This window comes from Ammospiza caudacuta, chromosome 26 (genome assembly GCF_027887145.1).
Source record: "Ammospiza caudacuta isolate bAmmCau1 chromosome 26, bAmmCau1.pri, whole genome shotgun sequence".
NCBI classification, from domain to species: Eukaryota; Metazoa; Chordata; class Aves; order Passeriformes; family Passerellidae; genus Ammospiza; species Ammospiza caudacuta.
The window spans coordinates 4,528,851-4,540,661 of NC_080618.1; the positions used below are offsets into that span (position 1 = coordinate 4,528,851).

An 11,811-nucleotide genomic window follows, 5' to 3' on the forward strand; every position below is an offset into this window, starting at 1 on the left:
TTGGGGATGTTTTGGGAATATTTGGGGTGTGGAATCCCATGATTTTAGGGAATTTTTGGGCATGTTTGGGAATATTTAAGATGTGCTCACGCTGCCCCTCTCGAGGCGCAGCTGGCACTTGGGGAATGTTGGTGAACCCCACCAGGACATGGAATCCCATGAATTTGGGGAATTTTTGGGATGTGGAATCCCAGGATTTTGAGGAAGTTTTGGGACTTGGAATTCCACAATTCTGGAGAATTTTGGGGAATTCTGGGGAATTTTTGGGAATGTTTAGGATGCGCTCACGCTGCCTCTCCCGAGGCGCAGCTGGCACTTGGGGCTGTTAGTGAACCCCACCAGGACACGGAATCCCATGAATTTGGGGAATTTTTGGGATGTGGAATCCCAGGATTCTTGGGAATTTTTGGGGATGTTTTGGGAATATTTGGGGTGTGGAATTCCATGATTTTAGGGAATTTTTGGGAATGTATGGGGTGTACTCAGGTGGCCCCTCTCGAGGCGCAGCTGGCACTTGGGGCTGTTGGTGAACCCCACCAGGGCATGGAATCCCAGGATTTTTGGGAATGTTTGGGGATATTTTGGGAATGTTGGGGGGGTACTCACGCTGCCCCTCTCGAGGCGCAGCTGGCACTTGGGGCTGTTAGTGAACTCCACCAGGGCATGGAATTCCATGAATTTGGGGAATTTTGGGATGTGGAATCCCAGGATTTTGAGGAAGTTTTGGGACTTGGAATTCCACAATTCTGGGGAATTTTTGGGAATATTTTGGGAATGTTTAGGATGTGCTCACACTGCCTCTCTTGAGGCGCAGCTGGCACTTGGGGCTGTTGGTGAACCCCCCCAGGACATGGAATCCCATGAATTTGGGGAATGTTTGGGGATATTTTGGGAATGTTGGGGGGTACTCACGCTGCCCCTCTCGAGCAGCAGCTGGCACTTGCTCAGGCAGTCGGGGCTGTTGGTGAACTCCACCAGGGCCTTCTCGGCCTGCAGGCGCGTGCCCGTGTCCGTGGTCTCATAGAGCTGCTTGCACAGGTTCTCCAGCTGGGCCAGGCTCTGCCAGGGAACGCACGGACACAGCACGGCGTGGGACACGGGAGAAACGGGGGAAAATGGGGAAAAACGGGGGGAAATGGGGAAAAAAAACAGGGAAAAAGGGGGAGAAACAAGGGGGAAAACAGGGAAAAAACAGGGGAAAATGGGGAAAAACGGGGAAAAGCGGGGGGGAAATGGGGAAAACCAGGGAAAAATGGGGAGAAACAAGGGGGAAAACAGGGGAAAAACAGGGGAAAATGGGGAAAAATGGGGAAAAGCGGGGGGGAAATGGGGAAAAATGGGGAAAAACGGGGAAAATGGGGAAAAAACGGGGGAAATGGGGAAAAAACGGGGGAAAATGGGGAAAAAAACCAGGGAAAAATGGGGAGAAACAAGGGGGAAAACAGGGGAAAAACAGGGGAAAATGGGGAAAAATGGGGAAAAGCGGGGGGGAAATGGGGAGAAACAAGGGGGAAAACAGGGGAAAATGGGGAAAAATGGGGAAAAACAGGGGGAAAATGGGGAAAAAACGGGGGGAAATGGGGAAAAACGGGGGGAAACAAGGAAAAACCAGGGGGAAATGGGGAAAAAACAGGGGAAAATGGGAAGAAACAAGGGGGAAAACAGGGGAAAAGCAGGGGAAAATGGGGAAAAACCAGGGGGAAAACAGGGAGAAAACAGAGGAAAAACAGGGGAAAGCAGGGAAAAACCGGGAAAAATGGGGAAAAAACCGGGGAAAATGGGGAGAAAACAGGGGGAAAACCAGGGGGAAAATGGGGAGAAACAAGGGGGAAAACAGAGGAAAACCAGGGCAAAATGGGGAAAAACGGGGGAAAATGGGGAAAAATGGGGGGAAATGGGGAAAAATGGGGAAAAGCGGGGGGAAAATGGGGAAAAAACGGGGGGAAATGGGGAAAACCAGCGAAAAATGGGGAGAAACAAGGGGGAAAACAGGGAAAAACAGGGGGAAATGGGGAAAATGGGGAAAATGGGGGGAAAATGGGGAAAAACCAGGGGGAAACCAGGGGGAAATGGGGAAAAACCAGAGGGAAAACAGGGGGAAATGGGGGAAAATGGGGAAAAACCAGGGGGAAACAGGGAAAAAACAGGGAGAAAACAGGGAAAAATGGGGAGAAACAAGGGGGAAAACAGGGGAATAACAGGGGAAAGTGGGGAAAAAACAGGGAAAAACAGGGAAAAACCAGGGGAAACCAGGGAAAAATGGGGAAAAACCAGGGGGAAAACAGGGAAAAAACAGGGAAAAATGGGGAAAAGGCAGGGGAAACACAGGGGAAAACAGGGGAAAAACGGGGGAAAATGGGGAAAAACCAGGGGGAAAACCAGGGGGAAAACAGGGAAAAATGGGGAAAAGCCAGGGAGAAAACAGAGGAAAAAACAAGGGGGAAAATGGGGAAAAACCAGGGGAAAATGGGGAAAAATACAGGGGAAAATGGGGAAAACCAGGGGAAAATTGGGAAAAATGGGGGAAAAACAGGGGAAAATGGGGAAAAGCCAGGGAGAAAACAGGGGAAGAAACAAGGGGGAAAATGGGGAAAAACCAGGGGAAAATGGGGAAAAATGGGGGAAAAACAGGGGAAAATGGGGAAAAATGGGGGAAAAACAGGGGAAAATGGGGAAAAATGGGGGGAAAATGGGGAAAAACCAGGGGGAAACCAGGGGGAAATGGGGAAAAACCAGAGGGAAAACGGGGAAAAAACAGGGAAAAACAGGGGGAAATGGGGAAAATGGGGAAAACCAGGGAAAAATGGGGAGAAACAAGGGGGAAAACAGGGGAAAACAGGGGAAAACAGGGGAAAATGGGGAAAAACCAGGGGGAAGACAGGGAAAAAACAGGGAGAAAACAGGGAAAAATGGAAAAAACAGGGGAAAACCAGGGGAAACCAGGGAGAAAACAGGGAAAAAATGGGGAAAAAACGGGGAAAAATGGGGAAAAACCAGGGGGAAGACAGGAAAAAAACATGGGGAAAAGCCAGGGAGAAAACAGGGAAAAAATAGGGGAAAAACCGGGGGAAAATGGGGAAAAACCAGGGGGAAAATAGGGGAAAATGGGGAAAAATGAGGAAAAAACAGGGAGAAAACAGGGAAAAAACAGGGAAGAAAGGGGAAAAACCATGGAAAAATGGGGAAAAGGCAGGGGGAAAACAGGGAAAAATGAGGGGAAAACAGGGGAAAAACAGGGGGAAAAACAGGGAAAAATGAGGAAAAAAACAGGGGGAAACCAGGGGAAAAAACAGGGGAAAACCAGAGAGAAAACAGGGAAAAAATGGGGAAAAATGGGGAAAAAACAGGGGGAAAATGAGGAAAAAACCAGGGGAAACCAGGGCAAACCAGGCATTTTTATTCAACATTTCCAAAAAATTCCATCATTTCTGTTTTCATCCACAATCTCCACAATTTTGGGAGTTTTCATCCATAATTTCCACAAAATTTCCATAATTTTAGGAGTTTTAACCCATAATTTCCATCAATTTGGGACTTTTCATCCATAATTTCCATGAATTTGGGAGTTTTCATCCATAATTTCCACAAAATTTCCATAATTTTAGGACTTTTCATCCATAATTTCCATAACTTTGGGACTTTTAACCCATAATTTCCATAAAATTTGCATAATTTGGGGAGTTTTCATCCATAATTTCCACAAAATTTCCATAATTTTAGGAGTTTTCACCCATAATTTCCATCAATTTGGGAGTTTTAACCCATAATTTGCATAAAATTTGCATAATTTTGGTTTAAGGAAAGAGGAATTTAAAGGAAAAAATTGGAAAAATCTGCTTCCAAATGGGGAAAAAAAATTGAATTTACGACCCCTCTCTGCTCCAATATTTTGGAAATTCCCCAAAAATTCATTCCAAGTGCAAAATTCCCATTAAAATGTTTGGGGGTTTCTTCATTCCAGATAAAATCCATTAAAAATTATTTTTGGCCTTCACAAAATCAGGAAAAATTCTTTAAAATTTGGATTTGTGCTTCATAATTCCAAGTAAAATCCAGAAAAAAATAAAAATTTTGTGCTTCAAAACTCCAGGAAAAAATCAAGAAAAATTGGATTTGTGCTTCTTCATTCCAGGTAAAATCCATAAAAAATTATTTTTGGGCTTCACAAAACCACAAAAAATTCCTTAAAAATTGGATTTGAGCTTCATAATTCCACATAAAATACTGAAATTTTTGGAAGTTTCTTCAGGTAAAATCCATTAAAAATTATTTTTGGGCTTCATCAAATCAGGAAAAATTCTTTAAAAATTGGATTTGAGCTTCATAATTCCAGATAAAATCCATAAAAAATTATTTTAGGGTTTCACAAAATCAGAAAAAATTCCTTAAAAATTGGATTTGAGCTTCATAATTCCAGATAAAATCCAGAAAAAATAAAAATTTTGTGCTTCAAAACTCCAGGAAAAATCAAGAAAAATGGAATTTGGGTTTCTTCATTCCAGGTAAAATCCATTAAAAATTATTTTTGGGCTTCATCAAATCAGGAAAAATTCCTTAAAATTTGGATTTGTGCTTCACAAAACCACAAAAAAATTCCTTAAAATTTGGATTTGTGCTTCATAATTCCACATAAAATCCATTAAAATTTTTGGGGGTTTCTTCATTCCATATAAAATCCATTAAAAATCATTTTAGGGCTTCACAAAATCATGAAAAAATTCCTTAAAAATTGGATTTGAGCTTCATAATTCCACATAAAATACTGAAATTTTTGGGGGTTTCTTCAGGTAAAATCCATAAAAAATTATTTTAGGGTTTCACAAAATCAGGAAAAATTCCTTAAAATTTGGATTTGTGCTTCATAATTCCAGATAAAATCCAGAAAAAATAAAAATTTTGTGCTTCAAAACTCCAGGAAAAATCCATAAAAACTGAATTATTCAGGTGAATAAAATCCCTAAAAAATCCCAGAATTGAATTTTTGGAAATTCAGAATTTCACAGGAAGCAGCGATGGGATTTTCCCAATTTTGTTCCTAGAAATCCCCAAATTCCCAAAGAATTTTTCATTAAAAATCTCCAAATTTTAAAGAATATCCCATAAAATTAAATGGGATTTTGGGCAGGAATTTCATGAGAAATTGCAGGAATTTTCTCCTGGAAAATGGAAATTAAATGGGATTTTGGGCAGGAATTTCCCCTTGGAAAATGGGAATTAAATGGGATTTTGAGCAGGAATTTCATTACAAATTGCAGGAATTTTCCCCTGGAAAATGGAAATTAAATGGAATTTTGGGCAGGAATTTCTCCCTGAAAAAAGGGAAATTAAATTTAATTTTGGGGAGGAAATTCATGAGAAATTGCAGGAATTTTCCCCTGGAAAAAATGGAAATTAAATTTAATTTTGGGCAGGAATTTCATGAGAAATTGCAGGAATTTCCCCAGAAAAAAGGGAATTAAATGGGATTTTGGGCAGGAATTTTCCCCTGGAAAAAGGGAATTAAATGGGATTTTGGGCAGGAATTTCTCCCTGAAAAAATGGAAATTAAATTTAATTTTGGGCAGGAATTTAATGAGAAATTGCAGGAATTTTCCCCTGAAAAAATGGAAATTAAATGGGATTTTGGGCAGGAATTTCCCCTGGAAAAAGGGAATTAAATGGAATTTTGGGGAGGAATTTCCTCTGGAAAAAGGGAAATTTAATGGAATTTTTGGCAGGAATTTAATGAGAAATTGCAGGAATTTTCCCCTGAAAAAATGGAAATTAAATGGGATTTTGGGCAGGAATTTCCCTTGGAAAAATGGAAATTAAATGGGATTTTGGCCACTCTTATTTTTTTTTTTTGGGATCAGAATTAAGGCTTTGGGATTTATTCACTGGGAAGTGCCAGGGATAATAAAGAACTCCGGGGAATTCGGATTTATCCCAAAAAAACCAAAAAAAATCCACAAGGAAAATCCCCCCAGCTGGGCCTGGATTGGGGATTTGGGGTCAATTTTAGGGGATTTGGGGACCAATTTCAAGGGATTTGGGGTAAATTTTAGGAAATTTGGGGTCAATTTTAGGGGATTTGGGATCAATTTTAGTGGGTTTGGGGTCAAATTTAGGGGATTTGGGGTCAATTTTAGACAATTTGGGGTCAATTTTAGGGGGTTTGTGGTCAATTTTAGGGTTTGGAGTAATTCTCAGGGGATTTGGGGTCAATTTTAGGGGATTTGGGGTCAATTTTAGACAATCTGGGGACCAATTTCAAGGGATTTGGGGTCAATTTTAGGGTTTTGGGGTCATTTTTAGGATGTTTGGGACCAATTTCAGGGGATTTGAGGTCAATTTTAGGGGGTTTGGGGTCAATTTTAGGAAATTTGGGGTCATTTTTAGGAAATTTGGGGTCATTTTTAGGGGGTTTGGGGTCAATTTTAGGAAATTTGGGGTCAATTTTAAGGTTTGGGGTCAATTTTAGGGCGTTTGGGGTCAATTTTAAGGTGTTTGGGGTCATTTTCAGGGGATTTGGGGACCAATTTCAAGGGATTTGGGGTCAATTTAGACAATTTGGGGTCAATTTTAAGGGATTTGGGGACCAATTTCAAGGGATTTGGGGTCAATTTTAGGGGGTTTGGGGTCAATTTTAGGATGTTTGGGACCAATTTCAAGGAATTTGAGGTCAATTTTAGGGGATTTGGGGTCAATTTTAGACAATTTGGGGTCAATTTTAGACAATTTGGGGTCAATTTTAAGGGATTTGGGGACCAATTTCAGGGGATTTGAGGTCAATTTTAGGGGGTTTGGGGTCATTTTCAGGGGATTTAGGGTCAATTTTAGGGGGTTTGGGGTTAATTTTAGGCGATTTGGGGTCAATTTTAGGGGATTTGGGGTCAATTTTAGACAATTTGGGGTCAATTTTAGGGGATTTGGGGTCAATTTTAAGGGATTTGGGGACCAATTTCATGTGATTTGGGGTCAATTTTAGTGGGTTTGGGGTCATTTTCAGGGGTTTTAGGGTCAATTTTAGGGTTTGGGGTTAATTTGAGGCGATTTGGGGTCAATTTTAGGAAATTTGGGGTCAATCTCAGGGGTTTGGGGTCAATTTTAGGATGTTTGGGACCAATTTCAAGGAATTTGAGGTCAATTTTAGGGGGTTTGGGGTCAATTTTAGGGGATTTGGGGTCAATTTTAAGGGATTTGGGGACCAATTTCATGTGATTTGGGGTCAATTTTAGGGGGTTTGGGGTCATTTTTAGGATGTTTGGGACCAATTTCAAGGAATTTGAGGTCAATTTTAGGGGGTTTGGGGTCATTTTCAGGGGATTGAGGGTCAATTTTAGGGTTTGGGGTTAATTGTAGGCAATTTGGGGTCAATTTTAGGGTTTTGGGGTCAATTTTAGGGTGTTTGGGACCAATTTCAAGGGGTTTGGGGTCGATTTTAGGGTGTTTGGGGTCATTCTCAGGGGATTTGGGGTCAATTTTAGAGGATTTGGGGTCAATTTTAAGGTTTGGGGTCAATTTTAGGGCGTTTGAGGTCAATTTTAAGGTGTTTAGGGTCATTTTCAGGGGATTTGGGGTCAATTTTAGGGTGTTTGGGGTCAATTTTAGGGTGTTTGGGGTCATTTTCAGGGCATTTGGGGACCAATTTCAAGGGATTTAGGGTCAATTTTAGACAATTTGGGGTCAATTTTAGGGTTTGGGGTCGATTTTAGGCAATTTGGGGTCAATTTTAGGCAATTTGGGGTCAATTTTAAGGGATTTGGGGACCAATTTTAGGAAATTTGGGGACCAATTTCAAGGGGTTTGGGGTCAATTTTAAGGTCTTTAGGGTCATTTTCAGGGGCTTTGGGGTCATTTTCAAGGTGTTGGGGTCAATCTCAAGGGATTTGGGGTCAATTTTAGAGGGTTTAGGGTCAAGTTTAGGGCGTTGGGGGTCATTTTTAGAGGGTTTGGGACCAATTTTAGGGTGTTTGGGGTCAATTTTAGAGATTTTTGAGTCACTGAGGGGTTTTGGGGTTCAATTCCAGAGGGTCTGGGGCCTCTTTCTGAGGGTTTGGGGTCAATTGGAGAGGTTTAGGGTCACTCTCAGAGGGTTTGGGGTCACTCTTAAGACGTTTTGGGGTCAATTTGAGAGGGTTTGGGGTCAATTTGAGAGGGTTTGGGGTCAATTTCTGAGGGTTTCAAAGGGTTTTGGGTTCCCTCATTGGGGGTTTGAGCCCACTCTGAGGGTTTTGTTCCCTTCCTGATGGGTTCAGGTCCATTTTTCAGGGGTTCAGGTCCATTTTTCAGGGGTTCAGGTCCATTTCCCAGGGGTTCAGGTCCATTTTTCAGGGGTTCAGGTCCATTTCCCAGGGGTTCTGTCCCTGGAACAGAACCTGGAACTTTCCCAGCCCTGGATTTCCCTCCTCGCTCCTGCCCCGTGAACTTTTCCATTCTGAAATTGCCCTGAAACACCCAAAGGAAACCTTGCCCAAACCTGAGCGTGCACAGGGCTGGGAAAGGAACCCAAATCCTGCAGGGAAAGGATCCCAAATGCTGCAGGGAAAGGATCCCAAATCCTGTGGGGAAATGAACCCAAACAGGGCTGGGAAAGGATCCCAAATCCTGCTGGGAAAGGATCCCAAATGCTGCGGGGAAATGAACCCAAATCCTGCTGGGAAAGGATCCCAAATGCTGCGGGGAAATGAACCCAAATCCTGCTGGGAAAGGATCCCAAATCCTGCGGGGAAATGAACCCAAACAGGGCTGGGAATTGACCCCAAATCCTGCTGGGAAGTGACTCCAAATCCTGCAGGGAAAGGATCCCAAATCCTGCTGGGAAAGGAAGCCAAATCCTGTGGGGAAAGGAACCCAAATCCCACTGGGAAAGGAACCCAAATCCCACTGGGAAAGGAACCCAAATGCTGCTGGGAAAGGAACCCAAATCCTGTGGGGAAATGAACCCAAACAGGGCTGGGAAAGGAACCCAAATCCTGCTGGGAAAGGAACAGAACCAGACAAGGAAAGGAACCGAACCTGGCTGGGAAATGACCCCAAACCCGGCTGGGAAAGGAACCAAACCTGGCTGGGAACAGAACCCAAACAGGGCTGGGGAATGATCCCAAACCTGGATGGAAAAGGAACAGAACTGAGCAGGAAAAGGATCCCAAACAGGACCTGGAAATGACCCCAAACAGGGCTGGGAAAGGAACCCAAACATGGATGGAAAAGGACCAGAACCAGGCAGGAAAAGGATCCCAAACCTGGCTGGGAAAGAAATTGAACCAGGCAAGGAAAGAAACCCAAACAGGGCTGGGAAATGATCCCAAACCTGGGTGGAAAAGGAACCCAAACAGGGCAGGGAAAGGAACCAAACTAGGCTGGGAAATGATCCCAAACAGGGATGGAAAAGGACCAGAACCAGGCAGGAAAAGGATCCCAAACAGGACCTGGAAATGACCCCAAACAGGGCTGGGAAAGGAGCAGAACCAGGCAGGGAAAGGATCCCAAACCTGGCTGGGAAATGATCCCAAAGCTGGGTGGAAAAGGAACAGAAGTGAGCAGGGAAAGGATCCCAAACAGGACCTGGAAATGACCCCAAACAGGGCTGGGAAAGGAGCAGAACCAGGCAGGGAAAGGATCCCAAACCTGGCTGGGAAAGAAATAGAACCGGGCAAGGAAAGGAACCCAAAGAGGGCTGGGAAATGATTCCAAACCTGGGTGGAAAAGGAGCAGAACCAGGCAGGAAAAGGACCCCAAACCTGGCTGGGAAAGGAACCAAACTGGGCTGGGAAATGATCCCAAAGAGGGCTGGGAAAGGAACAGAACCAGGCAGGAAAAGGATCCCAAACAGGACCTGGAAATGACCCCAAACAGGGCAGAGAAATGATCCCAAACCTGGATGGAAAAGGAGCAGAACCAGGCAGGGAAAGGATCCCAAACAGGGCTGGGAAATGACCCCAAACCCGGCTGGGAAAGGAACCCGAACTGGACTCGGGAAGGAAAAATCCTGGCTGGGAAATGATCCCAAAGCTGGGTGGAAAAGGAACAGAAGTGAGCAGGGAAAGGATCCCAAACAGGACCTGGAAATGACCCCGAACAGGGCTGGGAAAGGAACCAAACTGGGCTGGGAAATTATCCCAAACAGGGCTGGGAAAGAAACAGAACCAGGCAGGGAAATGACCCCAAACCCGGCTGGGATAGAAATAGAACCAGGCAAGGAAAGGAACCCAAACAGGGCTGGGAAATGATCCCAAAACCGGCTGGGAAAGGAACAGAACGGGATAAGGAAAGGAACCCAAATAGGGCCGGGAAATGACCCCAAACAGGGCTGGGAAAGGAACCCGAACATGGCTGGGAAATGACCCCAAACAGGGCAGAGAAATGATCCCAAACCCGGCTGGGAAAGGAACAGAAATGACAGAAATGACCCCAAACCCGGCTGGGAAAGGATCCCAAACCTGTCTGGCAAATGACCCCAAACAGGGCAGAGAAATGATCCCACACCTGGCTGGGAAAGAAACAGAACCGGGCAATGAAAGGAACCCAAGCTAGACTCGGAAAGGAACAGAACCCGGCTGGGAAATGACCCCAAACCCGGCCGGGAAATGACCCCAAACACGCCCGGGAAAGAAACAGAACCGGGCAAGGAAAGGAACCCAAATCCGGCCGGGAATCGACCCCAAACCCGGCCGGGAACGGACCCGACCCGGGCCGGGCAAAGCACCCAAACCCGGCCGGGAACGACCCGAACCGGGCCGGGAGTGCCGAGATCCCGCAAGCAGCGATGCCCAGCCCGGATCGAGGAGCGGATCCCAGCGCCGCCGGTGCCAGCGGGGCCCGCCCGGGGCTCCCGAGGGGATAACGGGGATCCGAGCGAGCCCGTCCCGGGATCTCCGCACCGGGCACGGAGCGGAGGGACGGGGGGACGGCCGGAGGGACGCGGGGACGCGGCGGGGGCGCGATGGGGCCGGGAGGAGCCGCGGGCAGCCGGGGGGACCCTCGGAGAGGCCGCCGGGGGCCACGGGGGGAGCGCGGCCTGCGCGCCTGGGCCGCGCCGGGCCTGGCCGGGCCTGGCCGTGCGGGGCTCGGCCGCGCGGGCCGGGGGGGCGGCGCGGGGGCGCCGGGAGGGCGGCGGGCGGGCCCGGGCGAGCCCCGCGCTGCGGCCGGAGCTCACCTGCACATGATCCGCCATCTTGCCCCATTCATGCTCCGCTCGCGCCTCCGCCCCCGCCTGCGCCGGGCCCGGCGCCACCGCGTCCCCCCGCGCCGCCGCCCGCACCGCGCATGCGCCGCGCCGGGACCACGCCCCTCCCGCGCCTGCGCGCACCGGGGCGACACGCCCCCTCCGCGCCCGCCCGGCCTATCCCGCGCCTGCGCGCGCCCAAAGGACACGCCCATAACGCGGAAGCCACGCCCATCCCGGCGAGACCGCGCCCTCGTGTTTGTGCGGGGCCTGCGCGCGGCGCCGGGACACGCCCACAGCGGTCTGGCCGCGCCCCCTCTGCGCGCGCGGCGCGCTACGTCTGACGTCACGGCGGCGGCGAGGGGCGGGGGGAGGAGGGAGGGGCGCGAGGCGGGTTTGTTGACACGGCCTTAAAGGGGCCGCGCACCGGGGACAGCACGGGGACAACACGGGGACAACACGGGGACAGCACGGGGACAGAGCCGGGACAGCGGGAACAGCACGGGGATAGAGCGGGGACAGAGCCGGGACAACGCGGGAACAGCGGGGACAGTGCAGGGACAGCACTGTGAGCACTGGCACCAGCACGCCCAGTGCCACCGATGCCTCCAGTGTGACCGGTGTGACCTAACACCAGTGCCACCGGTGCCGCCAGTGTGACCTAA

At 47.6% G+C, this 11,811-nt stretch overlaps 1 protein-coding gene across 1 annotated transcript in view; it reads right to left on the reverse strand.

Annotated features, from left to right (window-relative positions):
- Nucleotides 1–11,231, reverse strand: part of XPO7 (exportin 7) — a 72,028-nt gene extending 60,797 nt beyond the window's left edge. The window contains exons 1-2 of the mRNA XM_058820116.1: nt 11,138–11,231; nt 913–1,059 (exon numbers count right to left, since the gene is read on the reverse strand). Of these exons, the coding sequence (XP_058676099.1) occupies nt 913–1,059; nt 11,138–11,155 (165 nt within the window). The 5' untranslated portion in view covers nt 11,156–11,231. The remainder of the gene's footprint in view (nt 1–912; nt 1,060–11,137) is intronic.
- Between the last annotated feature and the right edge of the window lie 580 nt (nt 11,232–11,811).